Source organism: Rhinichthys klamathensis, unplaced genomic scaffold (genome assembly GCF_029890125.1).
Source record: "Rhinichthys klamathensis goyatoka isolate OS25496 unplaced genomic scaffold, OSU_Roscu_1.1 h1tg000011l_1, whole genome shotgun sequence".
NCBI classification, from domain to species: Eukaryota; Metazoa; Chordata; class Actinopteri; order Cypriniformes; family Leuciscidae; genus Rhinichthys; species Rhinichthys klamathensis.
Genome location: NW_026606564.1, coordinates 7,111,203 through 7,127,689, shown reverse-complemented (window position 1 = coordinate 7,127,689; position 16,487 = coordinate 7,111,203). Strand labels below are relative to the sequence as shown.

Here is a 16,487-nt window from a genome sequence, read left to right as displayed (position 1 = left end):
TTGTTTTTCTGCAATGCAGATAACTTTGTTGATATTGTGATATTGTATAGGTTACATTTTAATACATCTTAACATTTTACATGTTAATGAACAAGTTCTGTTCCCGAGTATTGATTGAAACTGTCGGGCAGTGTTGTTGATCTGTAATGTATTGTTGAAAACTTAAAGGGGTCATATAATGGTACATGCACTTTTACAAGTTGATTGTACTGAAATGTGTGTTGGCAGTGCCTGTACACGACCATCATATAATGATAAAAATCCATCCAGTGTTTTTGTTTTAATCTCCTTATATGTTTTCCCCTGCCTCAAATTGAGCCGTTCGTTTTTGTGACGTCAATAAAACGGACGCCCCTCCCGCGATTGTTGATTGACAGCAGTGTTTCAACACAGACCCGCCCTCGCTCGTCCTGTCAATCATAGTCCGCGCGGATCGGCGCGGTCATTGTTGATATGCTGGAGCACTGTCTATGAGCAGAATGGCGTCTAAGCGATTGTGGTGTTCTGTTCTTGGGTGCAATAACGAACACAGCAGTCATTTTAATGTTTCTAAATCCGAACCGCTGAAGACGCAGTGGCTGAGTTTGTTTTCGAAGGGAATATTCCCCACGAGCAACGTCAATGCTCTCATGTTTGCCGAATCATTTCTCAGTGGACTGCTTTATAAACGAGGATCAGTGTAAAGCTGGTTTTGCTGAGAAGCTGCACCTGAATAAAGGATCGGAACCTATTCGTCTTCCTGCTGAACCTTCAGAAGAACTAAAGTGAGTGTAACGTTTTATTAATCTTTATATTAATATTTATATTAATCTTTGCAAATCGCCAGCTGCACGCTTCACGATGAATGCGTCGGTTTACACTCAGGGTACATTACAGCATGTTTTCTATGTACAACGTTCTCAATATAATTCATAATCCCACGTTTATAATGAACAACGCGTTATGGTTATTGTGTTATTGTGTTACAAACGGTGTATGCGCAGAACAGAGAGGCGGGGTGAGCAAAGCTCATTATCATTTAAAGTCATATGCACTGAAACGGCGTGCTGAAAACAGAGCTGTTTTTGACCAGGTAAAATAAGTGTTTTCTTACAATACTAATGAGAATTTTTAATTAAAGTATATTACAAACTTTTAATTTAGACCCTAAAGAATCATATTAGCTTGTACAAAAATGGCATTATATGACCCCTTTAAAACAATTACCGGTAAGAAGAATTGTGAAATATTTGGCCTCATGTTATACGAGCAGAACTAAACTATGTTTTGGGGAAATATTACATTCCTGACCTCTTTTACAGTCTAAATATAGGCTATTATAGTTTAGATTATTTTTTATAATATCCCATGAGTCCTAATAAATGCAATTTCAACTATTTCTGAAGTGCTTCTTTTATAAAGAACACCGCTTTTTCTTTTATCGGGAAACGCAGCCCAGGTGTGATGCGAATGGAGATTCCAAAGCGCTCTTCTTTGGTGAAAACCAAGGAGAGCGATCGCGGATAGGTCCGTCCTGAGTCCTATGCACCGAAACTTTTTAACAATGCAACAAAATATTTAAAGAGCATCAAGCTATTAAAATCTATATTATGTATAGCCTATGTACAGCAGTATATTAGTCAGTAATTTTTATTAGGTTAAACAGTGATTGGATAAAGGTTTTAATTTAACGTTTTTAATTTAAGGCCCACCCACATTTGGTCTGGCCCATCCAAACCTGGAATCCTGGCGCCGTCGCCTGGTTCACACTCAGTAGCATAAACATGAGCACGTTTTACAGAGCACATGCGCGCATTTAAGCATTTAAAATCAGGATTATATTTTATAGGTGTATTTTATTTTAGTGTCAACTTGGTACTGGTACTGGTACTTTGACATCCCTACTACAAATATTAAGAGACACTCTTAAGGTAGGGAGACACCAAACTGAAGCCAAAGAACTAACGCTGATGAAAGCTGACTGTGTTGTCGCCTCGCATCACCTGCGTCGTGGGAAAAAAAACTCCACTTGAACACACCGAGAGAACTACAGTCGACTCTCAACTACAATGCGCATTCTGCGCCTGCGTGTAAATGAGACTATTTCTGCAGATATATTCATCATTCAAAAAGGGAAGCCGACACTGCAGGCTGCATACACAAACTGTAAACAAAGCAGTGCGTGCTTATCGTTTTGAATATCAACCCTGGTGATCTCTTTCTTTATTCCACTCCGCTCATGTTAATATTGAAATATTCGCCAAAGAACACTCAGGTAAGATTACGTAAAATTAGAACAGGCTTATATCTGTACCATTTTGACTTCTTTGCTCGCTGTTTTGCTATTATTCTCGTCCACTGACTCATTAACTAAGCTGAACAGCCAATCAGAGTTTTAGATAGAGAGAACTCTAAATGCATTTTTTCCCTGCCCTGACGCAGGCGACGCGAGGCGACAACACAGTCGGTTTTCATCAGCGCTAGTTCTTTGGCGTCAGTTTGGGTTGTCCCTACCTTTACGCATATGTTTTTTTTTAGCATGCAAAATGCATAACCTTTAACCCAAACCTTTTGCTCTTGCTATTATTGTTATTGTTTGCTAACATGATTGACATCAGACCCAACCTCATTCATGCTTTTTACAGCTTTCTACCTTCCTCATAAAGATCAAATGAATTTACAAATGAATTAAAATCAGGATTATATTTTATAGGTGTATTTTATTTTAGTGTCAACTTGGTACTGGTACTGGTACTTTGACATCCCTACTACAAATATTAAGAGACACTCTTAAGGTAGGGAGACACCAAACTGAAGCCAAAGAACTAACGCTGATGAAAGCTGACTGTGTTGTCGCCTCGCATCACCTGCGTCGTGGGAAAAAAAACTCCACTTGAACACACCGAGAGAACTACAGTCGACTCTCAACTACAATGCGCATTCTGCGCCTGCGTGTAAATGAGACTATTTCTGCAGATATATTCATCATTCAAAAAGGGAAGCCGACACTGCAGGCTGCATACACAAACTGTAAACAAAGCAGTGCGTGCTTATCGTTTTGAATATCAACCCTGGTGATCTCTTTCTTTATTCCACTCCGCTCATGTTAATATTGAAATATTCGCCAAAGAACACTCAGGTAAGATTACGTAAAATTAGAACAGGCTTATATCTGTACCATTTTGACTTCTTTGCTCGCTGTTTTGCTATTATTCTCGTCCACTGACTCATTAACTAAGCTGAACAGCCAATCAGAGTTTTAGATAGAGAGAACTCTAAATGCATTTTTTCCCTGCCCTGACGCAGGCGACGCGAGGCGACAACACAGTCGGTTTTCATCAGCGCTAGTTCTTTGGCGTCAGTTTGGGTTGTCCCTACCTTTACGCATATGTTTTTTTTTAGCATGCAAAATGCATAACCTTTAACCCAAACCTTTTGCTCTTGCTATTATTGTTATTGTTTGCTAACATGATTGACATCAGACCCAACCTCATTCATGCTTTTTACAGCTTTCTACCTTCCTCATAAAGATCAAATGAATTTACAGTATAAACAGTGCGCTATTAAGAAACACACTTTCTAAAGATTTTTTGTGTATACCTGTGAATATCTTACCATTAATCTGGCATTAAGCATTACGTTCACAGCAGTTTCCTCATGCGGCTGGTGTGCCTGTTAATGTTCATAGTGGTGTGGTCGGTAGAACAACTTAATAGATCCAGAGCCTCGTCTTGACGCTCCAGCTCTGTCTCAGCCTCCAGGGCAAGATTCTTCAGCTGCTGGAGCATCTACACAGACACAGAACACAACATAATCATGTGGATAATAATGAATAATTGGGGTTGCAGTTCTAAATATAGATATACTATTGACATTGAGGATTAAAGGGGTCATGATTTATTAAAATTGTCATAATTTTGAAATAAAAGGCCATTTTATACCCTGATTTGCTCTGTTGGAAAGGGTGTGTCTGCTGTGAAACTTCAGTGTAAACGCCCACTGCTGTGATTGGCTAACATCTTGCATATGAAATAGAATCTGCACTCTCGCGAATGCTTTCATCATTACTGACAGTTCAAACATGATGTAAATAAGAGTGTAGACAGTGTTATTGATAATAACAGAAGTTTTGGTGAGAGTCCAGAACTCAGTCACTGATAAACTATAACGGAGCGTTTTTTTATCACTTCATCTGTATATAATTTAATCACAAATTAAATAACAGATTATTTTCATTTACTAAGAGAAAAAATGCGAGTTTGATCCTTTAACCACCTGCTTGATCAAGAGCAATAAACGATTTTTAGACAAATAACGCCTGACTGTATGAATCATATAAGAAATCACTGATCATAGACTAAGCATTTGAATTATCACGGTTACTTACATGTGGTGGCATTACTGTCTGCTCCACATATTACAGTAAAAGACTGTTTGCAAAGCCTGCGCCAAAATGCGACTGATTTACCAAAGAATCCACAGTGAATCATTTGTTCCAGAACAAACAAATAATGCTATACTGAGACATTCATATAGTTGAAAAGAAGTAACCACTCTCCTAGCATTAGGATCCTTGTAATGTTATTTTTAGTCCAGTGATCCTGTATCTTCTCATCTCACTAACGTGCCAGTGGGCAGGGCCAAAGACAATGATGTAGAAGTAGGCGTTGATTTGGTTCTGCAGAGGGCGGTCTTTCGTCGCACTATTAATGTCATAATGTGACCACATTCCAAACGAGTCGTTTTCTGAGCTTGAATTCAATAAAAGCTGTTTTTGGACTAACGAGGAAGTTTTGAGTTTTGAGTTTCTCAATTCATGACCCATTTAAATTCATTTAAATTCAGCACTTTTTACTAACTGTTTTGCACAGAGGTTGACAGACAGCTAAGACGGCAGTCTAAGATACTGGTGTTCAGGAGACATCAGGGACGAATGAGTGATGCAGTCACATGTGTTCCTAACTACCTCTGAATGGTTTAAGTGATGAGATCACAAATTATTTTAGACATTAACGCTTGCATTTAGTGATGTACATTTGGGATCCGATCACCCAATATGGATTTGAATATAAGTTGTAAATGTGGTGAAAGTGATAATAAACCTAATCTACTTTGCTACTTTGAGACACAATACCACCATCTTTAAATCTTATACCACTTGCTCAACTGTAGAAATCCAACTAAAATGTGGCTAGTTAACATAGCGTGTTAACACCAAACGTACAAAACATTTGAAAATATAAAAAGTTGTATATACTATTCTTTATTATTTGGATTCATATAGTATTTTATAAGGATCCTAAATAAATTAAAGGTGACACAATCAGTAACAAAATTATTGATATCAGAAGTAAACAATGCTTTTTTCATTGTTTGATATAAAATCTACTATCAGAAAATGGCACATTACAAGTCTAAATCAATGCTTCTTCATTTTAGTGGTTAAGGATGCAAGCAAAAGAATATTATACCTTATCTTCCTACACTAGGAAGACACTACTAATATATCATTATGAACAATAGGTCAGTGTATATAGATTAATAATCAGCAATAAAGATTAAAAAAAGTTACAATACAATTAAACTAAAATGTCCAGAACAATAAATTATGACAAAGACTTTAGATATACAAAGACGGTGCACTCATATTACAATGAATTACTATTACTATGAGAGTGCAATGCGCAATATGGTGGAATAAGTCCCGCCTTCTAAATAAAAGAGCTAATTGCCAATTGGTAAAGTCATTGCATCAATGTAGCTGCCATTAGAAGCTCAGGTTGCAGTAGAAACTCCTTAGATTAGGACTACACATGTGCATTGGCTGGTCCAGCCTGAAATATCAGCTTTTTTAACGCTATTTGAGCATAAGAAACAACATTTATGGGACAATTCATGTGAGATTCTGTTGCTGATTTGAAATATGTTGTTTAAATATGAGTGTGGCAAGCAGTTTTTGAGATTTCAGGATTTCCCCATTCAAGTAGATAGAACTTGGTCTTGGATGCCAGGAGACGTTGCAAATATAGTAGCTGAGTGAACAGACTTTCCTTGAAAAGGACTTTGGTTATGTTTTGAATAGCAATTGTTATGGTCACAATGAGACTGAACACTATTAATCTTTTGTATGTTATAATTAAATCTTACTGTGAAGAGTGACATTTTACAGTACATGTTTTTTTGTTGCATTATTATAAATAGTCTGTACTCTGTACATTACCATCTTCTATAAGACAAGCTGCCCTGCCTCATCCTTTAAAAAACGTATTTTCCTTCCCCTCGTGGCATCTTAAAATGTTTGTTTTTAGTGTTTCTCAACCCCAAAACCACACTGAAAAGTGATATCTGTGATGGTTGACCAACCATCAATTATCTCTGGTAACAGCAATAATATTGTGTTTTGGAATTATTCATCACAAAGTGCACCATTCTGCACAGCCCCATAATGACGCACTCGATGAAAAATGGTTGACTGTTTTTGCGTCAATGTTTTAGCCTGGTTTCTGCATACCATGCAGCACCTCAGCTGAGCACTGATAGGTTTTACTGCTGGCACTGCGGCCGTCTGCAGATGACGGCACTGAGACCTTATATCTTTGTGCAATAGGGAAAGCCTAGAGTCAGTTTCCCACGCCCGTGTCATAGAAACTACAGGCCCCAGCCAGTCACACTGTAGTTTAGGTAAGTTCACTCAGTTTTTGAACCCCATGTGTGGGATTGCTTTTCATCCAAGGCAGTGGGCTCTCCCACAAATCTGCCCAAAAACACTGCCAGGAATAAAGAATGGTATAAAAACATCCTGCAAGAGCAGCTTCTAACAAAAATCCAGGAGTAATTTGATGATGGTCCATGCATTTTCCAGCATGGTGGATCACCAAGTCATAAGGCAAGAGTGATAATGGTGGCTTGGAGATCATTACATTGAACTCCCCAGATCTTAAACCCATAGAGAACCTGTCGGTCAATCCTCTAAAGGTTAGTGGACAAAAGCCAACAAATCGTGACCACCTCCGAGCGCTAATAAGGGAAGAATGGATCGCTATCAGTCAAGGATTAGGCCCAGAAGCTGATATCCAGCACGCCAGAGTGAATTGTAGAGGTTATGAAGAAGAAGGGTCAAAACTCTAGGCCTAAATATTGACTCTTTGCATATATTGAATGTCAAAAACAAAGCCTTTAAAACTTATGAAATGCTTATTGTTTTCCAGAATACCATAGAAACGTGTGAAAAAATAATCTACAAATACTGAAGCCGCAAACTTTGCAAAACACAAAATTTGACACTGCCAAAACTTTTGACTGTACTGTACTGTATTTGTCTGCAATAAGAAGTGACAACCACACTGATCTCAAACCTGTTTTAGCTCCTGTGCCTCTGCCTCAGTAACAGTGGGCTGAAGCACTTGAAGTTGAAGTTGTGTCAGTTCACCAGCAGGCACCTCCACTTGCACCTCTGTATCCTTTCCATGACCTGAAGTGACACAGAATGAGCTCATTTATTTCTTTGAGATTTGTTGTTAAGATTAGAAGAATGTTGGTAAATGGGCCTATTAACTAAGAAGCCCACAATGGGATCTCAGAGGGTTTTTAATGAACTGCTGTTGATGTTGGAGCATGGCTGCCACCATGTGGTAGAAATACCTTATGACTTTCAGTGTTATGTCTATCCATTGTCAGAATTTGAAAGTTTTCTTATGTGTAGCTGTAATTACTCTGCTTGCAAGGTACTACTGTATTGATATTTAAATATCATAGTTCAGTGGTTATCAACTCCGGTCCTGGGGACCCATCGCTCTGCACATTTAGCCTTCTTTATTTAACACACCTGATTCAGATGATAGTTTGTTAGGAAAGAGCTCCATGAACTGAACAAACTGTGCAAAAAATAGTAATACAAAAAAAGTACACAGCATTGGATCCCCAAGACCGGCATAGAGACTGTTATAGTTAGTTTTTTCTAAACCGCTTACTCAAAGAAACAAAGATTTGGTGGCAAGCTGCAAGTACAGAATCATTTGATGAACAAAGCTTTAAGAATACAACATTTATTAGAATTAGAAATGATAATTTACTGTAATTTTTGATCCGTGGAAACATTAGCTAGTTCTCTAACTGTACCTGCACTCCAAATGTTTCCTCCACCTTCTGGGCTTCCTGGTGTGGTTGCCAAAGTTGCCTGAAATGCTGCATAGTCACGTGTGATCTCAACTTTCTTCTTGTACTGCATCTCCAATATAGATAAAGCTTCAGTCATCCTGGCAGAGAGAACTCTGAAACAGATGTCAGGTTTCCCAATGAAGCGTTGCCGAACACTGATCTCGTAGGGGTTGTGCACATGGATATCATCCACCTCTTCCTTCTCAAAGCAATGAAGGAGCTGTCCGTTTGCATCTCGAACCTCCAGAGAAGAGACCGAAACCACCAGGCTACCTGGTTTCATGTTTTCAGAGTTTCCAACACGAGAGATAATAGCTGGAATGCTGAGTATGACTTTTTGGCCCTTGCCTGAACCTTTAGTATAGGACACCTTGGCAGCTGCTTCAGACTTGGCCTCCTGGTGGCTCTTCCATGGCAGTTTGCCAAAAGGCCACCAAGGCGGACACTCCAGTTCGGAGAGTAGTCTGCACACAAGAGAATCAATGGCATTAAATGTAGAACTGAAAGACTACAACTAGATAAATCATTGTATAAATACAACACATGACTGTAGGATACTGCAGCTGCTGAAGACATGTACAGTAAAACCAAGATTTATTCAGACACCTTCAACAATTCTCACATTATCACAGTTTATTCGCTATAGTTTAGAAAATGGTAATAAAAAATCAGTTGATATTTCACTGGTTTTGGCCACCCTTCTGTTCGACTGTCTCACAAATGAATTAGGTTGAATAGCTTTCAGATGTTACATTTTGGTACACAATTAGATAATACTAATTTTGGTCAACAAATTACCAAGCGATGCAAAAATTATATCTGGTGTCTGAATAATGTTTGGTTTGACTATGTATCAATAGTGTATGGAAGAACCATAGAAGAACCATTTTTGGTTTCCCAAAGAACCTTTCAGTGAACAGTTCTTAAAAGAACCAACCATTTATTCTTAGTGTGAAGAACATGTTAAAAATCTAAAGAACATTTTAAGGAATGGATGAATAAACCTTTTTTTTTCACTATAAAGAACCTTTTGTGGAATGGAAAGGTTCTTTGGATGTTAAAGGTTCTACATGAAACCATAGATGCCAATAAAGAACATTTATTTTTAAGATTGTATGTACCAAAGTTGAATATTTAGGATTCTGAATCTGAGCAAAACCTACTTATCTGCCACACTCAGGTCTGATTCAATCTTGTCCAGGCCCTGAATCATGTTGTCAAACTGCTCTCCCTGGTGGTTCAGGACTTTTCCAGTATCCTCCAACCTCCGTTGGGCTCCAGACATCAGGCTGATCAGCTCCTGGCCCTTACTGAGAGGAGCTTCAGCTCCCTGTGGCTCTGTGGGTGACAGCAGCCGTTCCCTCCAGAAGTGCACTAGCACGTGGAAAACGGTAGTACGGCAAGGCCTGAGAGACCCAAACCAGTGCTTGATGTTTCCCTGCTCCAACACAGTAAGAGCACTAAAGATTAAGCTGGAGGACTCCATCTTGATCTCCATGATTCGCGAGAGCCTCAGGCTAGTCAGATTCTCTTGTTTCTCCTCAGAGGTGAAGCGCAGGGTGGTGCGGGTTAAGGAGAGAATGCCACTGGCCCACCGTTTCTCACTGTTGATGTAATAAGAGCCGGGCCAACTATGGATGGATACCTCCTGGCTCATCTTTTTGTGATGATTTGGAACAACTACCCTGACTTAGGGAGCTCACCTGTCAAATGAGCGATGTAAATAATAAATTAGTAAGTAGTCATCACCAGACACTTCTATCTACATCAAAAGTATATCAATTATTTCCTCACCCTCATATCATTCTAAACCTGTACAATTATCTGTCTGATGTGGGACACAAAAGGAGATGTTACATTCATTGCATTGAAAAGAGCAGCTTGAACATTCTGCAAAAACTCCTTTTGAGCTTTATAGAAGACAGGAAACCATACCAGTTTGGAATGACATGAGGGTAATGATGACAGAAAAGACAACTTTGTCAACACTAATGTTGGGACATGTTTGAGTGAACTAACTAAACCTTTAAATTAGTGATTCTCAACCAGGGGACAGGGGTCCACTAGGGGGCACCAGCAAACAGGATGACCACAGGATGTACAATTATTTAAGATAATAGATTATTATTATTTAATATAAATATATTAAAACAAACTAACTTAATAAAAAAACTAAAATACAAAAATCAATATGTGAACGGAATCTTTTTTTTTTCTTTTTTATTTAAGAACATAACAAAATGAATTAATTACACAATACACACACACACACAGTCATACACACACACATATAGACTTAAACATAACACGAACATGTCCATGAAATAATTGAAAGAAGCGTTCAAAGATCATAAGTCATGATCTACTTTAAATCATCATCGTATATTTGGGACATTGACAGAACTGAATATACGTTATATATATATATATATATATATATATATATATATATATATATATATATATATATATATATATATATATATCCTACAGTTCTGTTAACATTACATAATATAGAAGGCCTTCGAGTCAAAAAGAAGACAAAAAAGAGTTGGAAATCACTGCTTGAGAAACAGATCATGAAATGCCTGTAGAACACATTGAACGTTTTGCTAATGTATTTGATTGTGAGACCAGATTATTTAAAGACCATCATTTACATTTATTTTTCAAGAGGTTCTGTATGCGCAGTAACGGTATATGCTAGTGTGGTTGGCATTACATGTAATAAGGAAATAAACATAATTTATGTCATACCTTTATGATGATTTTGACTTTCAACTGACAGCTACGGCAGGTTGTGACGTAAATCAAGCATTAAGATAAACAACATCCCTTCACATCGTAAAGAATAGGTTTAATGTTCTCTACAGGGTAAATCTCAGTCGGAAGCGAGACTTTTGCTGTTCCACCTTAATGTCTCTCGGTATAAGAAGAAAAAAGGCTAAAACAACAAATTCCGGTTCCCTGCCGCGTTGTATCGATGTAAACTGTCTATGATGTAAACCAAAGACTGAACCATGGACTGAACACAGCGGAGATTGTTTGGTGCGCTCATGTTTACACTCCGACGTGCAAAATGAATGATTAAAGATTCCGCGCAAATGACGATGGAGTATCATACATATATATTTAAGGAAATCGAGCTGTAGTTATTTAGAGCTAATTAACTGATATTTAATGAACTTTTTATTTTGTTGTTTACCGCTTATTCTTTACGCACGAACTCGAGGTGATCACTGAGTTGGTGTTCACGCATTTTTTTCCGGGTGGGCAACTGGATAGCCATTTCCAAACCTGGCGCAGAAAAACACTATTATTTTCGACTTGTATGCATATAGAAAACATTAATCGGTTTGTATCGAAATTTGAATTACCCGTAAACGTGACGTTGCACCGTCGAAACATTAGTTGGGCTTCTACAGCCTAAAAATAACCACGCAAACCGGTCCCGGAAAGGAATGAGGCTGTTGAAATGTGTTGGCTATATGTTGATATTATCTTGAACTTAAAGTTTTAATTAAGGTTTTGTTTTTAATATTATGAATATCAAGCATGGAATAACGTGCGGAAATTTCATGTTAGTGAATAAACAAGGCTGAGGTCCTTTCTGAGATGTCATGGATAGGGAAACCTTTCATAATTGCTGCAGTTTGGCCAAAATGCCCAGGCAGATCCATCAACAGCACTGCTCCTCTTATTTCATTGAGTACATAGAGAGAGAAACACCTTACTTTAAATTCTTCAAGAAGTACCTGATTCCGAATCAACCATGCATGTTTTCCAAAAAATTCACAGAAGATTGGAACTGCAGAAAAAATTGGGTCACGGTTGATGGAAAACCAAATTTACAAAGACTTCTGCATGAATTTGGTGAGCAAAGATTGCTATTCTATTATATTTTATTATACTTGCATTAACATGTCACACATTATAAGTTCCAGCTCTAAAATGTAAGATATGGACTCTTAGGGAGGGACAAATCACGAGTTAAACTGGGCAAGGTGCACCCAGCCCTCCCTGTGAAGCCACCAGGCCTGCTTTTAAATAAATTTACTTCGACTTTTTTGATTATGCCATTTGTCCACAGGAAAAAAAAGTGATGACTGCACATTACAGTAATGTAACATTTCCCTGTGCTCATTTGAAACATGCATTGCTGTTGACATAACTGATTATAATGACTTATTTGACTTATTTAAAAGATTGTAATGTCATTTTGTTGTATATTGGTGAGTATCAATTTTTAAAAGTTGACCAATTGAAAATAGTACCAAATCATGTATCCTAATGCATATCCTATGTATAACTGTGTCCTTAATATGTTATATCTATAAATACTAGCCTAATTTTATTATACAGATGAGACTCCTGTTCCTGTTGCAAACTGCAGTGCAAAAGAATACAATTCCAACCCGAAGCAGATCATGCCTTTTAAGGAATTTATCCAGTACTGGAGGGAGTACATACAGAATGGGCATTCTTCACCCAAAGGATGTCTTTACTTAAAGGACTGGCATATGCAGAGGTATAGCTCTTTAAAAGCATATAACCTAGGCTATTGCACAATATGTAGTAGTTTTGAATGGAATGAATAAGATTAGCTTGGAAACGTTGTAGTAAAATCAAGGAAGTTTATATGTCAAATATGTTTGTTCATTTTAGGAACTTTCCTGAGCATAATACTTACAAGAACCCAATTTACTTCTCCTCTGATTGGCTGAATGAATATTGGGACACATCTGAAGTGGATGATTATCGTTTTGTCTACATGGGACCTAAGGGGTCATGGTACCGTATGAATAAATGTCCACATACAGTTGGGTATAAAAGTCTGTGTCCACATTGAAAGTCTGGTCAGTTTTTGTATTTTGAAAACCGAAATGTACAACAAAGGAACATTATGATGTAAAGTGAAGAAATATTTATGATTCTGCATTATTTATAAGTAATTTGCACAAAAGGTCAGATTCCATTGAAATGCTCTTTGGAACAATTAATTCAAATATTTTGTCTTTAAAGCACAACGAGGACAGACAAACTACTAAAAAAAATATGGTATACACGTATGTTTTTTTTTATTATTATTTGTAATGAAGTGTTATATTAAATTGGAAAGTTATAGAAGCATTTTCACAAGACAAGTGTTCTCAGACTTTTGAACCCCAATGTAATTATAAGGCATTATAATATAGTTTGTGCACTCCTTGCCAAATTATACATTTGTTTGTTTGTTTTATAAAGTCAAAATATTTTACTAATTGTATTTTACTAATTTCATATATACTGTATGAGCTACTTGTTGTCAACCCTTTGGATGTCTATAGTAACATTTTTGTTCTTGCCTCTAGGACACCTTTCCATGCAGATGTGTTTCGCTCTTACAGTTGGTCTGCCAACATCTGCGGACGTAAGAAATGGCTCCTGTACCCTCCAGGCCAAGAGGAGTTCCTCCGGGACTGTCATGGCAACTTACCCTATGATGTAACAGCACCCGTACTTCAAGACAAAGGCCTGTATGCACAGTTTGAAGAGGCCTGTCAGCCTTTAGAGATCATTCAAGAAGCTGGGGAGATAATCTTTGTACCTAGTGGTTGGCATCATCAAGTTTACAATTTGGTAAGTAATAATGGTTTAATGGTGTCCAAATATGTAATATGTATTAGAACAGGGGTGTCCAATCTTTGTCCTGGAGGGCCAATGTCCTGTCTCATGTACTTGGAGGAACAATATTGCTTAGTATGTTGCACAAGTGCCCACTACTGAAGGGAAAATACAAAAACGCAACAAAATGATCATAAAAACAATACATTTTATTTGTAAACCAAATCTTCAGAACCCATATTATTGTGAGGAACAGACCCAAATTCAAGCCTTTAATCACTGATCTTCATCTCCATCCTTAGCAGTGGCTGGAAACATAAAATCCCGCACTTAAAAATTCAAAATTTGCAGCCTCAAGAAGCTTTACAACAAAAGATTGCGTCAGGTATATCAAATGCTTATTGGCTCATTGGATAAGATTTTCAGTGATTACCAATTTAAATGGGTAATATCTGCTCTTTACACAAAACTATTATAAACAGACTGCAAATGCAACATCGTCATTGGACGTTTTTGCAATAAATCAATTATTGTGATTATATATGTTTGTCTGTTATGTTTTTCTTTATATTGTATTTTAAAGAAATGGCTAAGGTTAGGTTTAGAGGTAAGAGTGGGCAAACAAAAATTTGTTGTGGGCCATGACAAGACGGCCACCGTGGTTCAAGATCAAGTTTGGAGGTAAACTCTTCAGGATAGTGGCCCTCCTGGAGCTAAATTGAACACTTCAGAAGATGATATCAAACTATGGGAGCGCCTCAGGCGTGAACGTCTGTCAGATTACAGGGTTTCCGCGGGGTCTTAAAAAGTCTAAAATTTCCAAATCACAATTTAAGGCCTTAAAAAGTATTGTGTTCTAGGTCTTAAATCGTTTTAAACAGGTCTTAATTTTCCTTACGTCCATGTAAATCTCATTGAAATGCTCCCGCAGCGCTTTGGGATGTTTTTTTTTTTGTCCGTGGTGTTGTAGTTCCTTATTTCGCTAGTCCAAATATAATTTCCTGTATCACGACTATAAAATAGACCAACATGCAACAGCCAATCAGCTTTGAGCTTTCGTGTTATTGGCGCGCGTGTCAGGTACCACAGACAGACGTAAAACGGATTTTATTCAGCTATGGGGAAGTGCAAGTTTAGCGATACTTGGCTTGAAAAATCTGAATTTCGTGCTTGGTTAAAGCCAGTTGCAAACAACGTATTTGAAGCCTACTGCTTCTTATGCAAGAAAGCTATTAAATTGGGAACGTTGGGTGTACGGGCACTGGAGTCACATGCAAAAAGTGATAAACATCTAACTGCTGTGAAGGGTCTCCAGCAAACGACAGTCTTGTTCTTCCAAGTATCTGGCGGCTCCAGCACTTCTTCTACACTGCCTAGGCGAGGCCCACACAGTAGCTATGCAACTCCCGCAATCGACCTCCGTGTTGCTTTTGGATCAGAGCCAACACTAAAAGCGGAGGTGCACTGGGTTCTCCACACGGTGACAAGACACCAGTCCTACAGTGCGAATGAGGAAATCGGGGAATAGTTTCAAACGATGATTCCGGACTCTGACATCGCTAAATCCTTCAGGTGCGGGAAAGATAAAATGACCTACATTACGCGCTTTGGAATAGCGGATTTTATGAAAACAGAACTAATTTCCAAAATCACGGGACCGTTCGTGCTGATGTTCAACGAAAATACTATGTTCAGTTTGAATAAATTAAATTACTTTGCAAGTAATTTTGAGACGCGTTTCCTTTGTACGTTATTTTTTATGTCGTGATATAGGTCTTAAATTTCATTCATAATGGTCTTAAAAAGGTCTTAAAAAGTCTTAAATTTGACTTTGTGAAACCTGCAGAAACCCTGGATTAACAGACCAATTGCTACAACGATCAGGGAGTCCCGCTTCCTTAGTATATAACTGGCTGTAGCCCCCTACTGCGTCATTCTCGCTTTCTTTCCTGTAAAGATGAAACATTATTGCTTTTACCATTTAACAGTTCACAGATGGAGTTAATTGATAACATCACAAATGCAGTAAATCCTATTGTAAAGTATTACTTCCTGGGCACTTCAGGGGTATTTCTAAAAAAACAATTCACATCCCAGTAAATACCTTTGTGCTTGTGTACACTATAGAGTGTATTAAATGAAAAAAATCATGGATTTAACATTAGTATTAGAACCATGATTAATTGTTTGCAACCTTAATTTTTATGTTGTGTCTGTTCATTCAGAATATCTCCAATACAGGAGTGGGTTATTTCTCACTGTGAGACATCGAACGGATGATAGAACGAGAACGTTAGGTTACTTCAATTCAATTCAATTCAAATTTATTTGTATGGTGCTTTTCACAATACATATTTTTTCAAAACAGCTTTACAGAAAGTGCATTTCAGAAATGTACATAGAAAAATACAGTTAGTTAATCATGTATTAATTTAGGGCATAACATATCGCCGGCGTTGAGTCGTCTCTTCACAGGCGTTTAGTCATCTCATCGCAGGTGTTGGGGCATCTGAAGTCTCCGTGAGAGGCTGGATACAAACTGGAGCTGACGAACACCATTTACCTCGGGACTAGCATCCCGAGATAACAGCAATAAAGCAGATGGGAAATAATTAGCATAGCTGCTGTTCATAATATAAATGCATTCGATCTGATTCAACAGTGGTATAAAAGGTAAGCATTATGTGAATGCTTGGCTAAAGAGATGCGTCTTTAATCTAGTTTTAAACTGGGACAGCGAGTCTGAG

At 37.8% G+C, this 16,487-nt stretch overlaps 2 protein-coding genes across 5 annotated transcripts in view; one reads left to right on the top strand and one right to left on the bottom strand.

Moving 5' to 3' along the window:
- Positions 1–3,594: 3,594 nt before the first annotated feature.
- Positions 3,595–11,149, bottom strand: snap47 (synaptosome associated protein 47). Its single transcript, XM_056264795.1, has 5 exons — positions 10,894–11,149; positions 9,300–9,839; positions 8,098–8,600; positions 7,335–7,450; positions 3,595–3,767 (listed from the first exon to the last, which is right to left on the bottom strand). The coding sequence occupies exons 2-5, from the start codon at positions 9,791–9,793 to the stop codon at positions 3,621–3,623; spliced, it is 1,260 nt and encodes a 419-aa protein (XP_056120770.1). The 5' UTR covers positions 9,794–9,839; positions 10,894–11,149; the 3' UTR covers positions 3,595–3,620.
- Positions 11,150–11,400: 251 nt separating this feature from the next.
- The window catches only part of jmjd4 (jumonji domain containing 4), a 42,763-nt gene continuing 37,676 nt past the window's right edge, over positions 11,401–16,487 (top strand). For all 4 annotated transcript variants that reach the window (XM_056264792.1, XM_056264794.1, XM_056264791.1 and 1 more), the window contains exons 1-4: positions 11,401–12,009; positions 12,499–12,664; positions 12,802–12,927; positions 13,488–13,755. In XM_056264792.1, the coding sequence (XP_056120767.1) occupies positions 11,757–12,009; positions 12,499–12,664; positions 12,802–12,927; positions 13,488–13,755 (813 nt within the window). In that variant the 5' untranslated portion in view covers positions 11,401–11,756. The remainder of the gene's footprint in view (positions 12,010–12,498; positions 12,665–12,801; positions 12,928–13,487; positions 13,756–16,487) is intronic.